At 50.9% G+C, this 25888-nt stretch overlaps 1 protein-coding gene across 1 annotated transcript in view; it reads left to right on the top strand.

Annotated features, from left to right (window-relative positions):
* The window catches only part of SART3 (spliceosome associated factor 3, U4/U6 recycling protein), a 542493-nt gene that overhangs the window by 218528 nt on the left and 298077 nt on the right, over window positions 1-25888 (top strand). Inside the window, exons 9-10 of the mRNA XM_078667411.1 lie at window positions 3473-3580; window positions 14492-14569. Of these exons, the coding sequence (XP_078523537.1) occupies window positions 3473-3580; window positions 14492-14569 (186 nt within the window). The remainder of the gene's footprint in view (window positions 1-3472; window positions 3581-14491; window positions 14570-25888) is intronic.

Consider the following 25888-nt stretch of genomic DNA (forward strand, 5'->3'; position numbering starts at 1 on the left):
AGGAATCTGAGGGTAGGGTTTAAACCCTGTTTTAGCCTTCTAGAAGTACACAGTTGTCTCAATTCTTGGAAAGCTAAGGCTTCATATCTCGAAGCAGTCCTCAAGGGATCTGCCTCTGCAGGCAGGGAACCACTGGGGTTCACTGTCTGAGACATGGTTTCTAGTGAGGTGTGGTGTTGCACCTGCCTACACTATTTGTTTTCCTACAGAACCTTTCTAGGAGTTGTAGTCGGGGTTTGCTAGGCCCTTTGCTCTACAACAGCTAAGTTCAGTAGAACTTAAGTATACTAAGACTTGTTTTATATGTACCTATAGGTACCTATGTGATCTTTCAAATGATATCTCAAGATTACAAGTGGTAAAACAACAGCAAGCTCTAATCCCAACCGCTGCACACCAATGTGAGAAGTTGTCCTGGTACATGATGTTCACTACTCTAGTGATCACCTTGCACCAGTCCAAGCAACCCTTATGGTGATGGTTGTAAGTCAACCTTATAGACCAGCTATCCTAGTGGTAGCGTGGACAGAACAGTCTTAGGCTAAAAGACTCTAGAGGGCATGTAAAGCCAGCTGTTTTACCATATGTAACCCATTGAATATCAAATGAAAGGACACCACACAGGATATATATAAAATATATATGTATTTATTTCTAACACACTCCTCTGAACTCTTTATGAGGTCAGAGGCCAAAGCACATAAAAAGACACATAGTTATTATACGTTAAGTTGCACAATTTACGGTTAGGCCTAGGGGCGAAGCAAACCATATATTAAGAAAGTGGTATAAGTACCACGTCACGAGAAAAGGAAAGGCCTAGGGCCTAGGGAATCGCTGGGGCTACACTGTCTTAACAATAGTTTATTGGTAGGAGGCCCACAGGCGGCGCTTGCAGTGTCTCTACACACACGCGAGATTCAATGCAAAGTCAATAGGAATTTAGAAGTTAGATTTAGAAGGATTTAGGACACTTCCGGTTTAGCTAGGACGAAACAACTAGAGACTTAAGACACTTGGATAGTCAATACCCTTGGGAGCACCGAAGTACTCGCGTTACCTCACCCACGGACGGCGGGTGCATAGGTGTGAAGATGTGTAGGGTTTCGGCGTTGGATCCTATGGAGACCTGAAGAAAAGAGGCTGCAGGCGACCAGGAGGAAGATTTCCGGGTGGATCCAAGGGTGGATCGAGGATGAAGGGGACCTGAAAGCAGAGGGGACAGAGTCTTGGCCACTAGCCAGTGACCGGGTGGAACCAGGAACGAACCAGACGATGTCGAGGAGCGATCAGGTGCTGTCTTGAAGCTTGTCTTGGCAGCCACGTGGACCAGTTGGCGTAGACGACGACCAGGTGCTGGAGACGGACTGTCCCACGAAGGATCCCGCAGATGGAGGGGTCGACAAGCCTTGGCAAAGGCAGCCCAAGCAGGATACAACAAAGGCTTCTGGTGCAGACCAGCAAGGTCCGAGGTGCTTCACATTTGCAGGGAAGCAAGGGCCAGTCTGGAGCAACCAGACCAGCGATGTGGTTCAGAAGGTTTGTCGTCACAGAGGCTACTAGCCAACGGGCCAGCAACCGGACAACGCGTCAAGCAGGAAAAAAGCAGAAGGGCCCCACGCAGAACCCGTGGAGTGTGGGGGGCTGATCTTCGTCGCAGATGGAGCTCGGGATCGGGGTTTCTCAATCCCCAGTGCACAGCTTCGAGGGTACCTCAGGAGCTGCACAGGTAGCAAGTTGCAGGCTTTCCAAGATGTCCGGTCCCACGTGTCTCGTCGCCTCACGGATCCCAGCTATGCTGCAGTCGTGAAGAGAGGGTCAGAGAGGTCTGGAAGCCTGGGTCTTGTCATGCTCTGTGCTCGGGTTCCGGCAGGAACATCGACAAAGCAAGCCGTTGATTTGCTGGATGGTGCCTGGTTGCCCAGGGTGGCCATTCCTTGGCCACAAGGGAGATTCTTCAGTCTTCAGCTTCAGCAGAATGTCGAAGGTCCAGAGTTTCGTTTCAAGTTTCAATTCAGGATTAATCTAAAGTCTCAGCACTCTGCTCCTACCTTTATACAACTAAAAGGGGCTGGATTACTTTCTAGGTCCCTCCTATGGGTGGGACCAGGAAGGGGGTGGTTACACCCCCTTTCCTTTGTCCAGTTTCGCGCCAGAGCTGATGCTGGAGTGCCCCAGCAACCGGTTTGAACCGGGGTATGCATGGAGCACCTAGGGTGCTCCAGGCAGTGTCTCAGTCTATTCAGCCCTCCCTGTCCCAATACACAAAGTCCTGTCTGGGGTGGTGCTCGCACCTCCCCAGGCAGGAAACCTATTGTCCAAACCTCCGTGACTGGAAGGACTCCCAGCAGCAGGAGGTCAGACTTGTGTCGGTGGCAGCAGCGTCCATTTTGTGATGCTGGGGCTCTGGTTAGTTTTAACCGGGATAGTCAGCAACAACATGTCTTCTCCCTCTAGAAGGGTGGAATGCTACCCCCGTCGCCAGAATTGGCGAGGGGGTAGTATTCCAAAGCGTATGACACCTTACACGACATGTTTTGATAAAGCCAAACCAGAGTTAGCATTTAACAGCGAGGTTCATAATACACTTAAGAGTATATGGTATGGCAATATCATAGAACAGCTATAAGGACATGGTTCCGAAAGCTGCAGCCAGGCTCAGCTCATGCTAGAGCACCATCTCACACATAACCAAGCACTCTGCATCCAGGATTGTTAAGGTCTACCATAGGAGTGACTTATAGGTTACTATGTGTCTATATATAAGTAGGTATAGGAATACCATACCTAAGCAAGGGGTGATTACACGACCTTGCCCCAGCTGAGTGATCAGCCAGTTGTGTCTATTTGAGTGGCCAGTCAGGGGTGGCATAATACATGCTGCAGCCCCTGGTAGGCCTTGGTTACACCTATGCCCTGAGTACCTAGGGTACACTTCTACAGGGGCTGACAAGGTGAACCAATTCCCAATCGTGTATGCACCTAGAGTACATGGTGTGAATTTAGAGAGAGTGCAGCTGGGCTGTGGGTCTGATTAGCAGGCCCACAGCCACATCTAAGACGAAAACCAGTAAAGCAAAGCAAAAAGTGGGGGAGACCATAGGAAGCAGACCCTACTCTCCTACACTCCTATTGGAGAAAAACACTGAGATATGTGCGCCCCTTTCTCCCATGCAAAAAAAAAAACGACACCAAGAAGTGCCCATTGAAGTATCACATTGAGGACACAATCCTCCAAATGACACTGCTCTTCAAAAACGCAGGCAAGCAATCCAAAAAACCAAAGGTGTGTTTGAAGTATTTGTGCATGGGTACAGAACTAAGAAGCGTAACAGAGATATCACTGTGGGACAGATAGCCACACATCGAGTGCGCCATTGTATGTCCTGCGGTAGACTATCCTACAATCATTTTGTGAATAGTCTGTTTCTTTGACTGAACACAAAACCATATTCTTCTGTTTTTTTTCTAGATAACTTTGAAAAAGCTTTAAATGCTGGGTTCATCCAGGCAACTGACTATGTTGAAATTTGGCAAGCCTACCTGGACTACCTGAGAAGAAGAGTTAACTTCTCACAAGGTAATTCCATGCCAGTGCTGTAGCGTTCTAGATTTGTGTGGTTCAAAACAAATTTCTAAGATTTGGTTTATATCACAAATACTTATCTTGTATGGAACTTGTAGTTGCATGTGCAGGAATTTTTATTGTGATCAAATGTTTACTGTTCCATTGTTTAAGTCTTGGCTAACTTCACATAACCATTGCTGCACTGACAGTTGTTTTGAACTTTGTATAATTTCTGTCTGGCATCATTTGTTCCTTAAGTAGCTAAGTGTGTGGAAAAGTAATATTTTTTAAGTCAGTTGTGAGTTCTTCTGACCTCTAAGTCTCTAACTTCCTTATCTGTAAAAGACTCTTTAATCACAAATGTATGAAGTTGTTGTTCTTTGACTCTGTGAAAACTGTAGCCTTGTTGTTTTCCGAAGCTGGATATACTGTCCATTAAAGCCTGTCTCAACATTATTGCCCTAGTCGATAGTTAGGACCAATAACAAGGAATTGGGACTTGAGTGGCAGTGTAGCCCACTGTAGCAGGCTTAAGGCTAATAGAAAATTCGCCTTCATAAGGACAGGGTGTCGTCATAAAAAAAAACCTCTACAACACTGATAACTTGTTTTCTCCCTTCACCGCTCCTCCATGCTCCAGCTGTCCATGTTTGGCTGTCACTGGCACAGCAGTAACAACAACCATGGACCGCAGAAGCTGTGAAAGAAGCAACAAGCCTCTGAAGTCCCTGAATCTTCTACGGATCTGCTACATTGCTTTTCTTTGTTTGACAAGGCAGAAGAAGAGAGGGGTTATAGACTATTTCCTCTTCTGCAGTTCTGATTGATTGATTGATTGGTATGTAGATACAGCTAGAACATTTGTAAAGCGCACTACTTACCCGTGAGGGTCTCAAGGCGCTGGGAGGAAGCTGCTACTGCTCAAATAGCCAGGTCTTGAGGAGTCTTCTGAAGGTTAGGAGGTCCTGGGTCTGCCGTAGGGGGATGGGGAGGGTGTTCCAGGTCTTGGGGGCGAGGTGGGAGAACGATCTGCCGCCGAAGGTTGCTCTTTGGATGCGGGGGACTGTGGCGAGGGCAAGGTCGGCGGAGCCGAGCTGGCGGTTGGGGGTGTAGAAGCTGAGTCGTCTGTTGAGGTATGCTGGTCCGGTGTTGTGGAGTGCTTTGTGTGCGTGGGTGAGGAGCTTGAAGGTGATCCTCTTGTTGACGAGGAGCCAGTGCAGGTCACTCAGGTGGGGTGTGATGTGGCTGCAGCAAGGGATGTCAAGGATCAGGCGTGTGGAGGCGATTTGAATGCGTTGGAGTCATTTCAGGAGTTTGTCCGAGGCTCCTGCGTAGAGGGCATTTCCATAGTCCAACCTGCTGCTGACGAGGGCCTGGGTGACCGTTCTTGTTTCTGTGGGGATCTACCTGTAGATCTTGCGGAGCAGGCGGAGGGTGTTGAAGCAGGAGGACGAGAAGACGTTGACCTGTTTTGTCATGGAGAGAGTAGAGTCGAGGATGAACCCTAGGTTGCGTGCGTGGTCGGTGGGTGTTGGAGCTGTTCCCAGTGCGGTCGGCCACCAGGAGTCGTCCCAGGCCGAGGGGGTGGAGCCGAGGACGAGGACGTCCGTCTTGTCCGAGTTTAGCTTCAGTCGGCTGTTCTGCATCCACTCGGCGACGGCTTTCATTCCTTCGTGGAGGTTGGTTTTGGCGGTGAGGGGGTCCTTGGTGAGGGAGAGGATCAGCTGGGTGTCGTCGGCGTAGGAGATGATGTTGAGGTCGTGCAGTCGGGCGACGTGGGCGAGCGGTGCCATGTAGATGTTGAACAATATTGGGCGGAGGGATGAGCCCTGGCTTACGCTGCAGATGATCTTGGCTGCGGAGCAGAAAGGGGGAGGCGGACGCTCTGGGTTCTGCCGGAGAGGAAGGAGGTGGTCCAGTCCAGAGCCTTGTCTTGGATCCCAGCGTCGTGGAGGCATGTGCATAGAGTGCAGAGGCAGACAGTGTCGAAGGCGGCTGACAGGTCCAGGAGGATGAGGGCTGCGGTTTCTCCGTTGTCTAGCAGGGCTCTGATGTCATTGGTGGCTGCGATGAGGGCAGTTTTGGTGCTGTGGTTGCTAGGGAACCCGGACTGGGACGGGTCCTGGATGCTGTTCTCCTTGAGGTAGCGGGTCAGTTGTCTGTTGACGGTCTTCTCGATGACCTTCGCCGGGAACGGGAGGTGTGAGATGGGCCAGAGGTTCTTGAGGTCTTTGGAGTCAGCCTTGGTTTTTTTGAGTAAGGCGTTGATCTCGGCGTGCTTCCAGCTCTCCTGGAAGGTTGCTGTCTCGAAGGAGATGTTGATGGCTTTCCAGAGTTGGGGTGCGATGGTGGTGCTGGCTTTGTTGAAGATGTGGTGTGGGCATGGGTCTGATGGAGATCCGGAGTGGATGGTGTTCATGATTTTGATGGTGTCGTCGTTGTTTATGTTGGTCCAGGAGAGCAGGGGGTCGGTGACGATGGTGGACGTCGGGTCGGAGGGCTCAGTGGTTGTCGGGGCGGTCGTGACGTTCAAGCTGTCATGGATGTCAGCGATCTTGCGATGGAAGAAGGTGACAAGGGAGTCGCATAGGTCTTGCGAAGGTGGGAAGTCGTTGGGGTTGGAGAGTTCCTTCACGATGTTGAAGAGCTCTTTGCTGTTGTTTGCGTTGTTGTCTAGGCGGTCTTTGAAGGAGGCCCTTTTGGCGGATCTGATGAGGTGATGGTGACTGCGGGTGGTGTTCTTGTGGGCTGCGTAGCTGTCCGGTGTCTGTTCAATGAGCCATTTCTTCTCTAAATTTCGGCAGGTCTGCTTGGAGGCCTGGAGGTCTTCAGTGAACCAGCTGGCTTTCTTGTTGGCGTGTCTGTTAGAGGGTTTATTGATCGGGCGAGGGTGTTTGGCGCACTCGTCAATCCATTGTCTGAGATTGCGGTTGGCGGTGTCTGGGTCGGTAGGGTCGGCTAGTGGGCTCCGGGCGAGGGTGGTGGTTAGCTGGTCTTCTGTGACTTTGCTCCAGCAGCGGCGGTTGATCTGTTAGGTGCGGTGGTGCGTGGTGGGTTTCCGGAAGGTGAAGTGGATGCAGCGATGATCGGTCCATTGGAGTTCGGTGGTGTGGTTGAAGGAGACGTGGGCCAGCCTCCCCCTCAAGGGGCACCTTCATTCAGGAATCTAATCCCTATCCCCCTCATCAGTACAGACTCTCACATCATCAAAACAGTTGCATCAGAGCTACACTGTATGCTCCATAACTGCAGATCTGCAACCAAACACAAACCATCACTCACCACAATCTCGACATGCTCTTTCTCACTGAGACCTGGTTTAATGACTCCTCTCACACTTCATTTGATCTTTTGTTACCTACTGACTACTCTATTCTCAGAAACGACAGACCAGTCAAGATCGGAGGAGGTGTCGCGTTCTTCTTCAGAAACACCCTCCAATTCAAAGCCTTGCCCACCACCCTCTTTCGCACCTTTGAATGCCTCTCCCTAGAATTCCAAGTTCATCATGGCACACCCTTCAGGTTCCATACCATCTACCACCCGCCTGGTAATTTGCTCTTCCTTCACCGAGGAATTCATCGACTTCATTAGTGACCAATTTTCACAGAGCGACAAGCAGATCTTCCTAGGCGATTTCAATCTCCACTGGGGCTCTGTGGAAGACTCGGCTGCCAACAAGCTTGCAACCTTTCTCAGCTAACGATCTTGCACAACACTGCTCGGAAATTACACATGCCAAGTGCTCAATTCTGGACCTTGTGATTTCCAAATGAGACCAGATTACCACTGCGTCACCCATCCGTGTTGACGAGTCTGACCATTTCCTCATTCCCTTCTGTTTTCACCTCTCTCACATTTTAACTCTCGGCCAACCCAAAAGAGCCTCTACGTGGTTCCGCAACACAAAAAACATTGATCTTGAGACTCTATGTGATTCTGCTTTGCAGTCTCTCTTCCTAGTCTAGACCCCAATACAGATGTCAACGATCTCACTCCCCTTTGCCTCTCAATCCTTGCAAGTGAAATCTACAAGGTTGCTCCACTCCAAAGCAAAAGGAAAAGACCCACCCCATCAGCTCCTTGGTTCAACAAAGTTCTCTATGACGAAAGAAAAACCTTAGAATCTTGGAGAAGCACTGGAGACAATCTCCATCCACCCCCAACCTTTCTCTTTTACCTTCAGCAAGATCCATATACCACAAGCACATCTTCCAGGAAAAAACATCACATTTTAGATCCCTCCTCAATTCAGCTAAAAATAGACCCAAAAAACTTTTCTACCTCATCAAAAACCCTAATTGTTCTCCCCAAACCATCAAGCCTGAAGATGCTTCTAACAAAGCAACTGAGTTCGCTATATTCTTTGATCAAAAGGTAAAATCTCTGGTGGAACAGGTCAACCACCCCACCCCCATCGAGGAGCGAAAATCCGTAGTCACTTGGCAGAACTTTGCCGCCATCTCAGAGGTTGATCTCCTCAAATGCATCCGCAAAACCAAACCCTCCAACCATTCCTTCGACCCCATTCCCAGTGCATCGCCATTGATTTCTATACTAACACTCTCTCCTACTGGACCAGGCTAGTCAATCTCTTCCTCAGTCAAGGATCCCTCCTAATTGTCCTCAAAACAGGAGAGGTTACCCCCCTTCTAAAAAAAAACCCTCTGCAGATGCAAATGACCTCAATAACTTCCGCCCCATCACCAATCTCCCTTTTCTTTCAAAGATCACAGCAAAATGTGTTGCAAAACAACTCTCCCAACACATTATGGACAATAATCTCCTCGACATGTTCCAGTCGGGCTTCATTCAAAACTGCAGCACTGAAACAACCCTGCTGCAAGTGATCGATGATGCGCTGCATATTCTCGACTCGGGGGAATCGTGCCTTCTGATTATTCTTGACCTCTCTGCAGCTTTTGACACTGTTAATCACAACACCCTCCTTAACATTCTTCAACAGAGAATGGGCGTGGAAGGCACAGTACTCAAATGGTTTGCCTCTTTCCTCTCTGACAAATCCCAAATGATCAAGATTGCAAACAGTCTCTCGTCTCCACTGGTGGTTGGTCAAGGCGTCACTCAAGGTTCTATCCTTGCTCCCATTCTGTTCAATCTCTATCTGGAACCATTAGGGAACCTTTTAAGCAAATCTGGAATCCTCTACCATTTCTATGCGGATGACACCCAAATCTACCTCAAGGTGTCTTCCTCTCATGATCTCTCACTACTCAGCTCTACTCTCAATACTATTCACAACTGGATGTTAGTTCACCAACTCATTCTCAATCCCTCCAAAACAGAATTCCTCCTCTTATCTAGCTCTCTCTCTCGGCCTCCTGTTCAATCCTGGATGGATCAATCGAATGTACTCAACAGTAAACCCATTATTGTGGACTGCGCTAAATCCTTAGGTGTCATACTTGACAAAAGACTCAACCTAATCTCACACATCAACTCCATGGCCAAAAGCGCACGTTATCAACTGCGCCTTTTATCGGGGATTCGTCGGTTCTTCCCGGAGAATGACCTAAAAACCTTGGTCCAATCGCTAGTTCTCTCTAGACTGGATTGTTGTAATTCTCTTCTGACTGGCCTCCCCAAATCTCACCTCTCCCCCCTCAAATCCATCCTCCATTCAGCAGCTCGCTTCCTTACAGGGTCCAAACGTAGTGACCACATCACTCCTATCCTGTCTTCTCTCCGATGGCTTCCCATCGAGGCTAGAGCTATCTACAAAACAGCGTGCATCACCCACAAAGCTTTGCACTCTTCCTCCCCTCGCTATCTGGCGAATAAACTCAAACTTTCTGGAGGCTCAAGACCTTCTCGGAATGCGGAAAAGTTTCTTCTTGAACCCCCCTCCTTCAAAAGGGAAAAATTGTTGGCACAATTGTTCTCAGGTAATGCGGTGAGAATCTAGAACTCGCTTTCTCCTTCGCTCCGTGCCATCACCTCTATCCAGATCTTCAAAGCTGACCTCAAATCTCTTTTATTCCAAAGACACTTTCAGAACTAATTCCCTCCTTCTCAGACCCCACCAGGAAGTTCTTTAGTCATTGTAAATTTGTCACAAATATTTTTATTTTCGTTTGTACATCCTGTGCCTGCTGCGTTTGATATTGTGTTCCTTTTGCCTGCGTTGTTTTGATTCTATGGCCTGCTATTGTTCGGCAGGAAGTTCTGTAGTCATTGTATAATTTGTCATATTTATTCTTATTTTTGCTTGTACAGTCTGTTCATGCTGTGCTTGAGATTGTGTGCCTTTTGCCTGCGTCGCTCCGATTCTATGGCATGCTATTTTGTTTATTTTAATTCTGCAACCGTTCTCTCATGTAACATAACTGGTTCTATTGTACAGTGCTCTGACACCTTCGGGTAAAGTCCGTGCTTTATAAAAATGCATTAAATAAATAAATAAATAAAAAGATGGGTTCAAGTGTGTGGCCGGCGGAGTGGGTGGGTGGGTGTTGTGACGAGTTGTCGGAGTCTGAGGTTGTCTATCAGGGTAGTGGAATTGCGGACGTTGTTGTTCTTGAGGTGGAAGTTCAGGTCCCCGAGAAGGATGTAATCTGTGGAGGCGAGGGCTTGTGTACCGATGAGGTCGGTGTTGGAGTCGCTGAACTGTGGTAGGGGTCCGGAGGGTCTGTAGACGAGGGTTCCTCTGAGGGTAGTGTTGGGATTGGTGTGGATTTGGAAGTGCAGGTGTTCGGCTGTGCTGAGGGTGTTGTCGGTGTTGGTCGAGACTCTGAGAGTGTTCCTGTGGACAATGGCGATTCCTCCTCCTGCTTCCCTGTTGGTGCGATACCTGCGGGTGATCTTGTAGCCGTCTGGGATGGCTATGGCTATGGCTATGGCTATGGCGATGCCGGGTGCCGAGGAGGGGTTCAGCCAGGTCTCCGTCAGAAAGACGACTTCTGGGGAGGTTGAGTCGAGTAGATCCCAGAGTTCAACGGCGTGTTTGCGGGTGGAGCGGGTGTTGACTTACTTACGATGCCACCACCCTCCTAGCCCTCAACCCCAGCCGTTCCCCAAACTGCGTCCAAGCCGCCCCTAGACACACCCATGGACCCTTTTCCTGTAACTCCTGCAAGTTCGACAGCACCAAGAACAACTCCTCTTCTACGATCTCACAACAGATAGCCGACACCAACAACCTACAATGCATCCTGCTCAACACCCGCTCGGTCCACAGGCACGCCATTGACCTCTGGAATCTACTAGACACCATCTCTCCGGACGTCGCCTTCCTAACAGAAACATGGATGAACGCCGCATCAGCCCCAGACATCACCATTGCCATCCCGGAAGGATATAAGATCATTCGCAAGGATCGCACAGGCCACACAGGTGGAGGCATCGCTATCGTCCATAAGAAATCCCTCCGTATCTCAACCACCTCAGACATCAATCTCGCCAATTCTGAACACCTTCACTTCCAAATCCACATCGACCCCAAGACCACACTCAGAGGCACCCTCCTCTACAGGCCACCAGGACCCCGCACACAATTTAGTGAAGACATCACGGACTTCATCACTCCACACGCGCTCCCCTCCAAGGACTACATCCTTTTGGGAGACCTCAACTTTCACCTTGAAAAGAACAACGACCGCAACACCACCACCCTTTCGGACAACCTCGCCAACCTCGGACTTAAACAGCTTGTCACTACCCCCACCCACATCGCAGGTCACACACTCGACCCTATCTTCACCTCCAGCAAACATGTCTCCTTCAGCCACACCACAGCTCTCCTTTGGACTGACCACAGCTGTGTTCACTTTACCTACAACAAGCCCACATCCAACAACCATCCTCAACCTACTCTGCAAAGAAACTGGAACAAAATCACCATCGACCAGATCTCTTCGCTTCTTCAAAACCCCCCAGCCCACTCCTCAAACCCAGACCAAGCAGCCACCAACTTCACCCAATGGCTATCCAACAGCGCCGACATCCTAGCACCACTGAAAAAACGACAAATCAAAGTAAGCAGCAAGAAGGCCTCCTGGTTCAACGATGACCTTAAGAAATCCAAGAAACACTGTCGCTCCCTTGAGAAGGCCTGGAAAAAAGACCCAACAACCAGCACCAAGGACGCCTTCAAAAACGCCACCCGCATACACCACCAACTAATTCGGAATGCCAAGAAAGCCGCTTTCAAGGACAGACTGGATAACAACGCCCACAACAGCAAGGAATTATTCAACATCGTCCAGGAATTTACCAACCCTTCAGCCAACTCCAACGACATCACCCCCTCTCAAGCCCTCTGCGACTCCCTAGCCTCATTCTTCCACAACAAAATTGCAGACATCCACAACAGCTTCGACAACCGACCCGAAGACCAACCCTACCAACCCCCTGCAGGACCCCCACCCCCCCTGAACATCCTCAATGACTGGAAGCCAATCTCCACTGAGGACACCATCCGTCTGATGAACTCTATCCACTCAGGATCCCCCACAGACCCATGCCCTCACCACATCTTTAACAAAGCAGACTCCATTATTGCACCGCACCTCCGAGACGTCATCAACGGTTCCCTCAACTCCGCAATCTTCCCGGAAAGCTGGAAACATGCCGAACTCAGCGCCCTCCTGAAGAAACCCACAGCTGACCCCACCGAACTCAAAAACTACCGCCCTATCTCACTCCTTCCATTCCCGGCCAAAGTCATCGAGAAAGCGATCAATAACCAGCTCGCCGCATTCCTCGAAACCAACAAATCCCTCGACTCCTCACAATCCGGCTTCCGAGCCAAGCACAGCACTGAAACCGCCCTCATCGCAGCAACAGACGACATTCGAACTCTTCTGGACAATGGAGACACAGTTGCCCTTATCCTCCTCGACCTCTCCGCAGCCTTCGACACGGTCTGTCATAGCACCCTTTTTCAACGCCTCAGAAACGTCGGAATCCAAGGAAAAGCACTGGAATGGATCACCTCGTTCCTCACCGGAAGAACCCAGAGAGTCCGCCTTCCACCATTCAAGTCAGAAGCCACTGAAGTCATCTGCGGCGTACCACAAGGATCTTCACTCAGCCCCACCCTCTTCAACGTATACATGAGCCCCCTCGCGGTCATTGCACGTCAACACAACCTCAACATCATCTCCTACGCCACTCAACTGATCCTATCACTCACCAGAGACCCTAACACTGCCAAAACCAACCTGCATGAAGGAATGAAAGAAGTAGCCGAATGGATGAAGCACAGCCGTCTGAAACTGAACTCAGACAAAACAGAAGTCCTCATCCTAGGCACCTCCCCCTCCGCCTGGGATGACTCTTGGTGGCCAGAGGCCCTCGGAAAAGCACCCATTCCAACGGACCACGCACGGAACCTGGGCGTCATCCTGGATTCCTCACTCTCGATGAACAGACAAGTCAACGCCGTCTCCTCATCTTGCTTCAACATCCTTTGCATGCTCAAAAAAACATTTCGCTGGATCCCCACCGAAACTAGAAAAACAGTCACCCACGCTTTGGTCACGAGCCGACTGGACTACGGAAATACCCTCTACGCCGGTACCACCGCAAAACTCCAGAATAAACTACAACGCATCCAGAACGCCTCAGCCAGGCTCATATTAGACATCCCGCGTAAAGAACACATCTCTGGTCACCTGAAAAACCTCCACTGGCTTCCCATCAATAAGAGGATTACTTTCCGGCTCCTAACCCACGCACACAAAGCACTCTACGAAATCGGACCCGAATGCCTCAACACACGACTTTCCTTCTACACCCCCTCCCGCCAGCTACGATCCTCCAACCAAGCCCTTGCCACTGTACCTCGCATCAACAAAACCACCATGGGAGGTAGATCCTTCTCCTACCTGGCAGCTAAAACCTGGAACTCACTTCCCAATCACCTTCGCCTTACTCAGAACCACCTAGCATTCAGAAAGCAACTCAAAACGTGGTTATTTGACAAGTAACTCCCCACCCTTCCTCAAGCGCCTTGAGACCCTATGGGTATGTAGCGCGCTATATAAATCTTCTTGACTTGACTTGACTTGAGAAGAAGGCATCTGAGGTAGTTGGGTTCTTTCCTGGTGGGTGGATGCTGGTGAAGCTGCAGTTCCAGCAGGAGAAGGGTCCATGGGTGCGCTTCGGGGCGGCTAGGAAGCAGGTGTGTGATTGTCCGATGTTGAGTGCGTGGATGGTGGTGGCATCGTAGCGGCGTCGGGTGTGGTGGCGTTTCCGGGGGCCAGGGGTTTTGGCGCTGTGCGCGGACGGGCGCATATGGGCTTGCCTTAGGCGAGCCAGCGGCGCGCAGCCGCCGCCATAAGAAGGGGAGGTGGGAGGGAGGAGCAGCTGGGAGGTGGGAGCGGACGAATGGGAGAGCGGGGGGCGGGAACGCAGCGGCGGGAATGAGAGTGAGGAATGGCGAGGGGTACAGAATGCAAGAAAGGGCACAGAATGGCACAAGAGGGGAAAAAGGAGGACTGAAACGAAGGCAAAATAAACTATGACAACAAAAGCAATATATTAACAGTGAGGAACCTAAGGCCTACCACTGGCCACCAGGGATGAGGCACAGGTGGTAGCCTGCGGTTGGAGGAGGGCCTCGAACGGCAGCTGGGCTAAGGGCACGGGCACACAGGTGGTGTTGTGCGGCGTGGGGAGCGACGTGCCTAAAAGGGTGAAAGGTCGCTCCCTATCTTATTAGGAAAGATGCCGCACATTTTTTGCTCTCCCACAGCCTGTGTCTCTTATTATCTGTGCAATCCCCACATATCCTTAGAAGATGCAGGAGAGAGGGAGAGGTAAAGGCCAGTCGATTGAAATTTTGATGGGATTGGGCCTGTACCACTAGGTAAAGCCAGCTGCTGCTCCATTGCAGATCTCTCAATATTCCAAGGTGTACAAAGTATTTATAGAGTAATTTCTTTTTTTCTTCTTTTGAAGACTCCAGCAAAGAACTTGAAGAATTGAGGTCTGCATACACCCGGGCTTTGGAGTATCTGAAACAAGAAGTGGAAGAGCGTAAGTTCATAAAGCTCAATGGGTTAGATCTACTTTTTAACTAAAAACTCATAACAACATACATATAATATTGGAACTGCACAACAATAATGCCTTAACTCACCCTGAAAGGATAAAATTATTAACCTGAAATGGCCCACGTAATCAGCAGCAGTGATTACTCAGTTAACAGTTTTAACTTTGTTGTATTTTCCTTAGATCCCACATCCTAGTGGGTCTTCTTTAAGTAACAGTTCAGGAAAATATCCCGTCCAAGACACTGTTTTGAGAGCTAGACGAAGCTGGTAGACTTGACTCTTAAATTTATGTACACTAAACATCTAGACTTTTCATTTGAACAAAAGTTAATCCGTCTTCATCCTTGTATTGACTATTTAGAAGTCCACCCTTAATCAAGAAATGGGAGAGCGAAGTAGAAGTACACTCAGTTTCCCATTGCAGTGTTCCTAACCAAAAGGAGTGTGAGCCACAAAGCATTTGACAGGATCTCCTAGAAGTTTGTCTCAAAGACCCTCAACCACGTCTTCACAATCAGTGGCGTATATCATCATACTAGGTGTGATATGGTGGATAGAAACATCATCGGGTTTAGTCACTTGAGTGTTCTGTTCTCAAAGTGACAACATCCTCCCCCAGGAGGTAGACTGTCTGAGTGGTGACAGTGTCAAGATGTGGGAAGTGAATCATACAATTCTCTCTAGTTCCTAAAGAGGAAACTTTAATAAAATGCAGGGACAAGTATAAGGTTAAAAAAACTTCTTTAGGGATAGGAGAGCGGCACACCGACACCAAATCGGTATAGATTGATCCACGCCCTCCGAATTCCGATGGGGCACATCTATATTCCCCACAAGTATAAGCTAAAGACAAAATCTATATTGAAAGGTTCCACCATGCGAGCTGTAGATCACATGCTTTGCATAGCCTGCCATCTAGTGTTGGGTCCAGATGTTTGCACTTTGTTTTTCTTCAAAGAAGTTTTTCCAGTCACAAGGTCGGTGACTCCTCCTTTTGGTGATAGTGCGCATGGGAATCCACTCCATTGTTAGATTGTTTTTTCTGCCATCAAGTTCGGATGTGAATTGCGGTGCTCCGGTTCGACACCTTTCTTGGATTCCCTTCGACATGCAATCCACTACCCTCAACGGCATTGTTTCTCGATTGCGTTTCCCATCTTCGAGTATCGTTTCAAGTCAAAGTCTTCGATTGGAAGTTTCGTGGAGGTCTATTAGGCCTACCCGAATCGAATAGAGCGGACTCCATTTAAATTCTGTCCGGGGTATCGTGCTAAATTTCTTCGCACCGACTTGCACAAAGTGTGCAATCTCTGTCTATCCCCGGAACACGACGAACGAGTCTGCGATGCGTGCCGATCATTTCGATAAAAGAAGATGCTCCGCGACCGTGGGGCTTGATGTCCCAAAATGCATCATCAAAGTGGCTCCGCATCGTATATCTTCGGAGAAGACTCCGACCGTGAAGAATCCCACGTGCAGGAAGCCGAAGTAGAGGAAGAACACATTTCTTTGTCCGAAGCCGAATCTGACAATGAAGACCAAGTAACACCAAGTCAACGTATCGTGAGTACTGAAACTCCCTTCCCCTACCACTTATTACTGAAATAGGCTCCGGCCTTTCCTCTGCCCTTGGGCCAAGGTTGGGACCGAGAAAAAGTTTTGGATGCCCCGCCCTTTGACCCGGCACCAAAACATAAATCAAAGCCTTCCGGCCACATACTGAAGTCAAACTGAAATCTTCTGCATCGAAATCCAAGCATACCGATGTCAAACCGAAATCTTAGGCAAAGAAATCAAAGCATGTTGTTGTTGCTATTCCCACTTTATCGAAAACCGAAATCTTCAGAATTGGAAGCTTCGGAGCCGAAACATTCAACGCCGAAAAATGTGGTATCTAAAGAGAAGACAACTGTTCCATCTAAAGAGCCTTGTGTCGATGTTAACCCTGCAAACACGGATCCAAAACATAAAGAACTGGTTATCCATCCAGATACTGGGCATATATATGTAAAAATGCCAGAGAAAAGAAAAATGAGCATTGAAGAGGACAACCACATTCCTTTAAAACGCAAATATGTGGGCACTAACCCTCCTCCCCCTCCCATTATACCTCGCAAAATGCACAAGCTTTGCCTCCAGGTATCCATTCCCATTGTCCAGAGGCAATGCACTATGGTTGAAATTGGTCAGGGATATTTGCGTATGCTTTTCCACCCCTCCCACTTATTCCGCCCCTCCCACTTATTCCACTAGTGGTTCGGAAGCTTTGGACGTTGCTCTCTCATGGGCCCGTCAACCGTGGTTCACCACCCTGTTGGAGCTCTCAGTAGTCACTCACCGCAAACTACATCTTACACCCAATCTCTTCATGCAGGGCCATGGAGAGATACGACATCCAGATCCTGGTCTTCTCAACCCTGCGATCTGGCACCTGAAGTCGTAGAGTTTGGCTACCTTAATCTTACACCATACTGCATGAACATTATCAAAGAGGCTAGACGTCCTACTACAAGAGCTTTCTAAACAGCAGTGGAAACAGTTTGTGATTTATTGTAATAACAATCAAATCAACCCTTGCTTCATTTCAGAACATCATCTGCTATTTACTGCATCTACAGCGTTCAAATTTAGCGTACTCATCCGTATGTTTACATCTTGCTGCAATAGCTGCGTACCTTCAAAATAGACAAGATCTGTATCTCTTCAGAGTGCCTGATATGAAGACATTTATGGAGGGACTCAAGAGTCATTCCCCAACACTTCCACCTGTTCCAGTATGGAATCTCAATATTGTCCTCACCAGACTCATGGGTCCACCCTTTGAGCCATTGCACAAATGTGAGCTGCAATTTCTCACTTGGAAAGGTCGCTTTCCTCATAGCTAATACATCACTGAGGAGAGTAGGTGAGCTTCAGGCACTAACCATAGAGGAACCATTTTTACAAGTACACCAAAACAAAGTGGTTCTTCGGACTAATGCTAAATTTCTACCCAAAAGGATTTCTGCCTGCTATATCAACCAATCTGTTGAGTTGCCTGTGTTCTTCCCTCAACCAGATTCTGTGGCAGAACGTGCTCTACGCACCGTAGACGTTAAAAGAGCATTACTCTGGGGCGTGGCTTAGCAGGCCATCATGGCGGATGTGTGCTAGCCATCTCCGTCCAGCCCGTTACTAATCCTACAATTATCCTATTCCCCTAAGACCCTCCCAACAGTCCTGGAGGTGGCATCTCGGCACTGTTGACGTTTCGCAGTGTTCTGAGTTGAAATTGCGTTGCTTGGTGCAGTTGGGAGCCGGTGTCCCCGCGAGGTGCGGCCTGGAGGCAGGCTGTGGAGCCGGGGCATGGAGTTTGGCGAGCCCGGAGTGTGAGGAGTGCCATGGGAACCGCTTGCCTGAGTCTGCAGGCGCTGTGCGCTGTCCTGTGTGCCCCCCCCCCCCGGTGACCAGTGATAGTGGTGCAATCAAGGGGCGGAACGGCCGCCCTGGGGGCTCGGTGACGCTTCTGACGAGAGCTGTGAGGAGGAGGAGGCGGGGCAGCTTTCACGGTCGAGCTGGTGAGGAGAAGAGTGTCGCCACTGGGGCAGGGGTCTGCTGCCGAGTACCCCGAGGTCTGCAGTGCCTGTCGCTGGTGGGACCGTCTGCCGCAAGGTGACTGGTGGTGTCGGCGGCCGAGTGGGCCCCCGGCGGGGTCTTCTCCTTCTTCCTCCGCCCTGATTATATTTCCGCCACCCCCCTCCCTCCCCACTGGGCTTGCACCTACGCCCGGCGATTGGCTGCAGGATCGGGCCGCATGGGGGGATCCCGAGGGGTCTGCCGCCCTGCCTTCACGCTGCCACTCATCCCTGTGATTCTCCTCCGGGTTGGATAGCGCCGGCTAGAGGAGTGGTGACCCGCCCGCCATTACAGCGTTGGGCCTGACACGAGGCCTGTGTGATCTGCGGACGCCCCTGTGTGGAGGTGCGGTAGTCGAGAGGAGGGACCAGGCGAGAGGGGTCTCCCGGGCCCCCAGTGGATTCCTGGTGACTCGGTACAGCAGCGAGCGCCCTGAGGAATGGTCACGGGCCTGTATCGGAGGGGATCTCCCTCCTTCTGTGTGCCTCCCCCCACCGCCCCCCCCCCCACCTCCCTCCACGCGATCCTTGGGTGGGGTGTGGGATCGGCGGCCGATTCGGGCCACGGGGGGTGTGAGAGGGTTGACTCATTCTTCTGGCCGCCCGGGGCAAAGCGCTAAAGGTTGGGCCACGTGGCCTGGGAGTCCTAGAGTGGAGAAGGAGGGGGGACCCGGCGCGATACCCGGCAGTGAGGTCACGCTAGCAGTCGCTGGCCCCACGTGTGCTGCGGGAGGGGGAGTCCATCACCTGTCGAGGCCTACTTTGGCGGATTGCAGGCCCCATATTGGGGGTGCCTTTCTGCAGAGGACAGATCGGGTCCCTGACCGGCCTGTGGTGGGTGTCAGCGGTGGGGGCCCCGGCGTCGGCGGCTGGCCCGACCTGGCCCGTGTCTGAGGGGCGCCCGCAGAAGGTGGCCATGATGAGAGATAAGGGCTGTGGTGGCGCCACTAAACATGGGCTCAATGATAAATTCACCGGCCCGGGTGCGGCGGCTGCCGCCGCTGGGGGCCAACAAGAGGCCATACCGGACAACGCGGCTTTGTTGGCGGCAATCACCCAATCCAGAGACATGCTTGATGCCAAGATTGGAGCGGTGGGCTCAGATGTCATGTTACTATGATAGGATCTGCGGAATGCAGTGTCCCGCATCACCGAGGCGGAGACCCGCATTTCAGGGGTAGAAGAAGATGTTACGGCCCTGAAGCAAAAAGTGGCAAATATGGAAAATATCCAGAAGGGCCTGGCGCTCCAAGTTAAGGATGCGGAGGGACGGGCCTGGTGGAACAACCTGCGTTTCGTTGGTTTTCCGGAGGGCTGCGAGAATGGTAACATGGAGCGCTTCCTCACGCAATGGCTGGAAAGCTGGCTCCCTCCTGATGCCATGTCCCGGTGTTTCGTCGTGGAGCGGGCCCATAGAGCGCTCATCCAGAAACCCCTGGTGGGGGCCCGTCCAAGGCCGGTAATTGCAAAACTCTTGAACTATCTTGACCGGAACGCCATACGGAAACAGGCCCCTTGGCCAAAGAACCTCTGCTTTATGATAATCAATGTATCCTGATCTTGCCGGACTATACATGTCTTGTGCAGCAGCAACGCCAATCATTCATGACAGCGAAGGCCCGTTTGAGAGATCTCAAGCTCCCGTATGGCCTCTTATTCCCGGCTCGCCTCAGAGTGGTGTACCAGTCCCGCACCCACTTTGATACTCCGAAGGAGGTGTTCAAATGGACGGATGAAACTGTACGAGTGCGAGTGCACACGCCGTCTGGGCTGGAGTCGGACTCATCTTTAAGTGAGGCGCAATTGAAGGGTCCCTGAGGACAGCATCGGAGGGGGAACAGAAGATCTCGATCCCAGAGGCGCTCCATGTCATGTGAGGCCTCCGCCCGGGGGGCCCTGCTCCTAGGCATCAGACATTAGATCCTTAATCTGTCGCCATGATGGTGCTGGGGTGTTCCTCTATATGGACTGTGTGAATGCTTGATCTGGATAGAGGGGGTCGTTATGTGGGCTAAATCCCCTCCTGTCTGGTACTTGTGGGGGGGTGGGCCCGGAAGCTATGGGCTGTAAACTGGGGATCCATTGGCGGGGGCGGCACTCGCCCCCCTGTTGGGGGCCAGATGCCAACCCTGCCGCGACAGGTACTTCAGCGTTTTTGAGGTATGGGGTGGGGTTGGAGTGCTTGTTGGGGGGAGGTTGTTTTGGGGTATGAGTTGCACTTTCACACTGGGTCCGCCATGATACACACACACTGCCGAAACCCCTCATGGCATCTATTTATTTATTTATTTATTAAGAGTTTTGTATAGCGCGAACAAGACCCTTGGGTATCAGAGCGCTTCACATTACATGAGGTAGTTATAGTCCTGCATTGTTGTAGTAACTTTCACAATATTATGAGGTAGGTACATATATGGCACATAGAGTGAAAATATCAATAAAAATTTCTACAAAGAATATCAACATATATTATGACACAGGTTTAGTACATAGGAAAATATAATGTGTAACAGAATCAATCGATCCTAAGGGTCTATTTCCTGTGTATGTTTCAGTTCCTGTCATTGAACATGAATTCTGACTTCCTGCGCCTCGTCTATGGAAGGAATTTACTCATTAGGAAGATCTTAGTTTCCCTCTTAAAGGATGCTGTGTCTTCAATCTTTCTAATGTTTGAAGGAAGAGAATTCCAGATTCTAGGGGCTGCTCCTGAGAAAGCTCTGTCGTAAGTTTTCTTCTTCCGGAAGATGGCTGGTCTCCGCATCAGCTCCTTTGTGCTCCTGGCTGATCTGTTCCCTCCAGATAGTTTAATTTTCTGAGCAAGGTAGCTGGGTGTATTGTGGTGGAGCGCCTTGTGGGTTATGCATGCCATTTTTAGCTGGATTCTGGCTTCGTACGGTAGCCAGTTTAATGCCTTCAAGTGTGGCGATATATGGTCAAATTTCTTTGATCCGGTGATCAGTTTTGCGGCTGCATTGAGACATGCCTTCAGAGGTGCTGTTGAAATTTTTGGTAGCCCTGCTAGCGTCGTACATCCATATTCAATCCTCGCGATAACTAGAGACTGAACTGCCAGTTTGAGGTCTGCTTTGGATATGAATGGTTTCACTTTTCTGATGTAGTTCAGATGGTAGCGGGCGCTCTTTGCCATTGAGTTGATATGGGCTTTCATGTTTAGTTTCTCATCTAGTGTGATTCCTAGTGATTTCGCTGAGCCAACTAGGGTAGGGGTGCAATTTAATGCTGTGATCATATTGGACCATTCCTTCACTTCTGTGTGTTTCTTTGGTGGAGATATTAGTAAGAATTCAGTTTTTTGTGCATTTAGTTTCAGATGGTTGTCAGTTAGCCATTGTAATGCCAATTTTAAGGTCTCATTCATTCTCATGATGTCTTCCCTGGATGTGATCTTGATATAAATCTGGGTATCATCCGCGTAAATGTGGTAGGAAATTTTAGATCTAAGATTAGATTTAAATTTTAGCATCGCTCTTGGTCGTATGGCTGATGGGTCTGTAGGGGGTTGGGTGTCCCCGGGTACCCTTCGTGCTAACAGCTGGAATGCGCACGTGGCCCTGGACAAAATTAAACGGGGGGCTACACTCCGTCAGGCAAAGAGGGCCAGAGCCGATATCCTTTTTTGCAGGAAACTCACCTGATGGGTTCCAATGTCCTTTGTCTACAGCAATATGGCTTTCAGCAGGTCTTCCACGCCGGGTTTACCCGTGGCTCCAGGGGAGTTGCGATTCTGGTACATCGCAGGGTCCCGTACGTACATGCACAGCAGTGGGTGGATGCGCAGGGGCTCTACCAGTTTATCCGGGGCACGGCTGGGAAGACCCCTTAGTGCTGGGTTGTATGTATGCCCCCCCACCACTGTGGTCTTTGGTGGAGCGGTTGCTTTCTTTCCCTATGGGCTGACATGCCGGATGTTGCCTCGGTGGTGGGTGGGGACTGGAACAATGTGTTGGACGCAGGCAAAAACAGGAGCAGGGTAGGTGGAGGCCTGGGTGGCGGCCAGCGCACGAATTGCACTCTCTGATGACAGGCCTCGACTGGGTGGACACATGGCGGCACATGCATGGGTCAGGCGGGAGTTTACCTATCTTTCGGCTGTACATAAGACATTCTCTAATATTGACTACATATTTGTTCCCCGGTAAACAACGGCGAGAGTGGTTTTGGCTGAGATTCTCCCCTGGGGGCTTTCAGATCACTCCCCTGTGTCCATTGAGCTGCAGATGGGCCGGGAGCGGCAGCCCTTTCGCTGGCGCCTCTCGGTATGGAATTTGCAGGATGATGACTACGGGAAACACATGAGGGCGGCAGTCGCTCATTATCTTGCCATTAACGAGGGGTCTGTCTCCTGTGCCGTGACCTTAAGGGAGCCTGTGAAGCCTACTCTACGGGGTTTGGACATAGCCTGGTGTGTGGCGACCCGCAGGCAGCGTAGAGATGAATTGATTCGGGCGGAGGCTGAGGTGGAGGCGCTCGAGCATCAAAGCCGGGAGGCAAGCGAGGAGCGGGTGGCGCGCCATCTGCTCCTGGCACAGCAGCCCTACGCCTCTCTCCTGATGAACGAGGCCCGGCAGATTTGGCTGGCAACGCATAGCAGGATATGTCAGTGGGGTGACAAGTCGGGTAAGATGCTTCATTGGCTCTGCCAGGGTGCCTTTCATCCTCAGGCTCTTCCGGGGGTGCTGGATGAAGGGGGTGGGGCGCTGATGACGGACCCTATGGCCATAGCGGAGAGCTTTGCCTCGTACTATGCGGACCTTTACACCCCTCTGCAGTGCCTGCCGGAGGCCACGGTTGATAAATTCATAGCTGATCTCCCGCCCAAAGCGCTGTCGGATGAGACGCGTCTGCAGCTGGGGCTTCCCTTGACAGATGAGGAGCTGGGCAGTGCCCTGGGAGAGCTCAATTCCGGGAAGGCGCCCGGACCCAATGGGTTCCCTAGTGAGTACTTTCATCGGTATACCCTGCAGCTCTCCCCATATTTATCGGGCGGCACTGGAGGAGGCTAGGGAGACGGGCAGGCTCCCCTCAGACTGGAGACATGCAGAGGTGGTGGTGTTCCAGAAGCCCGGCCGGCCCCCGGAACAGCACGCTTCCTACCGCCCCATCTCCCTCCTAAATGTAGAGGCCCAAGTTTTGGCCAAAGCATTGGCTAATCATCTCCTACCTCACATCGCGGCACTGGTGCACCCGGACCAGGCCGGGTTCATGCCCCAGAGGGCGACACGACACGACATAACACTTGCGCGCGAGGCGATGGCGGCTCTGAGACAGACCGGGGAGCCGGTTGTGCTCCTACTGGCGGACATGGACAGGGAATTCGATTCCCTGAGTTGGGTTTACCTGTTCGCTCTCCTAAATAGACTCAACTTTGGCCCACGGTTTTTGTCATACTTGATGCTGCTCTATACTGACCAGACGGCGTCGGTACCGGTCGCTGGCGCCATTTCCTCTAGCTTCCCCATTAGACGAGGCACCAGGTAGGGGTCACCCTACTTATTCGCCCTGGCCATGGAGCCGCTGGGGGCTTGGGTGCGTACTGACGCTCAGATGAAGAGTTTTGAGTAGACGCTGGGTCTGTCGGACAGTATCGCATTGTACGCGGATGATGTACTTTTTTTCCTTACGGCCTTGGATAGATCGGGCAGCAGCTCTTGTAGATCATGCAAATATTCGGGAAATCGTCGGGCTATACATGAATATCCGCAAATCCACACCGCAGTTTCTGGGAGACCGGGGGAGAGTGGGCATGTGGGCGTCCACGATCCAGGTGGCGGTGGGGGGCCTTAAGTATCTGGGTGTATTCCTACGGATGTGCCGGCCATCTCCTGGGAGCGAAACCTGGCTCCGATCTGGGAGTGCTTTCGGGCGGACATAAAGATTTGGTCGCGTATGCCCTTGACAATATATGGCAGATCAGCGATTTTTAAGATGGTTGCACTCACCCGGCTGCTTGACCAGCTGCAGAACCACCCGTACCCGATCGCACCCTGATGGTTCCGTCTGGTGATTTATGTGCTGGGGCAGTTCCTGTGGGAGGGGGATGCGATGCGTGTAGCGCTGCGCATGTGCTTCAGGAATAGGGGGACCCGGCTTATACATTGGAGAGACGCCTTATGGGGCCCCACACACTACACTATGCTTTACACGGCGCGGTTGCGGGGTACGCTGCCACTGGTCACGCAGGTAGTATTTCAAATCTGGCGGCAGTCGCTGGAGCGCATGGGGTGGTGGAATATCCTGACCCAAGAAACGCCCCTATGGCATAATGGGCGGCTGCCTGCCCTGGCGTCTATGCAAGGCTTTCGGGGTTGGGATGCATTAGGTATATCAACTCTGGGGGATGTCATGAGGGATGTGTCACTCAAGTCCTTCCAAGATTTGCAGGGAGAATTCTGTATGCCACGGTCTCAATTTTTTCGATACCTCCAACTCCGCCGTGCACTCTTCCCCAGTCTGGAGTGCCTTGAATCTCTACCAGAGTTTAGCCCTTTGGAAGCAAAGGTCTTCATGGGGGATTTGGAGACAAAGAAGATCTCCCGTATTTACCAGTCGCTGGTCACCCACTGCTCCCCAGCACTTCAGAAGCTCCGGGGGGTTTGGGAAGAGGATGTTGGTACAATGCAGGAGGAGGACTGGAGGGAGGCCCTGGCCGCCCCCCGGGGAGCGGCCATAGCAATGCGTCTTCGCCTCATCCAATTTAAGTAGCTACACCAGGTCTACTTCACTCTGGTTCGCCTGTGGCGGGCGGGATTGATTGCCTCCCCAGAATGTTTTCGTTGTGGTGGGGAGGAGGGCATATTCTTGCATACTGTCTGGCAGTGTCTCTCTCTGGATCGTTTCTGGAGGGGGGTCTTTTCCTGTCTGTCGGAGGTATTGGGGTGGACACTTCCGTGTACACCACAGCTCGCCATGCTACATGTTATGGAGGGGATTGGGGGCAATATATATAAAAGACAAGATATAGCCAGGGTATGGAAGGACCCACGGGCCCCTTCGGTGGCCGCCTGGAAACACGGCTTGGACTTTTGTATGGGGCTTGAACAGCCAATCTGTGTTGTTGGGGGGTGTCCTCACAAGCACTACAAAAATGGAAGCGATGGGCGGTCTATCAAGGTCTGTGGCTGGAGCCTCCTGCTGTTGCGGACAATATCCCGGTGGAGTGATGGCTGGGTTCCGTGGCAAGGATCTGATGCAGGTGGGGTGGGGAGAGGGGAGGGGGGGGGATTTGCGGTGTGTGTGTGTTTGCTCATGCGGTTTTGATCTGCGTGCTTTTTTTTTCTTCTTTGTTCTACATTACTTGTGTATTTTTCCGATTTATGGTTTTGCCTAACTCACCCAGAAGCCACGCGCGGAGATACCCCTTCGGGGCTGATTCTCGCGCGTTACAAGACTATAAATAAATAAATAAATGGATGTGACTCAGTGGACTTTGCGCCACTCGGGGGGTGGGAGGGGGGAGTTGGGGGGGGTTCCTTTACATTCTAATTGATACCTTATGTCAGATGTTTTTGGGTTATTCCTTTGAAAAGGTCCGTTGCTTTCTTGCTTATGTATAACCTGATACTGCAGTTGTCTCTGGGGTACAGAGCCCTGCAACATATGTGCAATCTGACAAAATCTGTTTAAAAAAAAAAAAGAGCATTACTCTATCAGAAAGGACAAAACCT

Source organism: Lissotriton helveticus, chromosome 11 (assembly GCF_964261635.1).
Source record: "Lissotriton helveticus chromosome 11, aLisHel1.1, whole genome shotgun sequence".
NCBI lineage: Eukaryota > Metazoa > Chordata > Amphibia > Caudata > Salamandridae > Lissotriton > Lissotriton helveticus.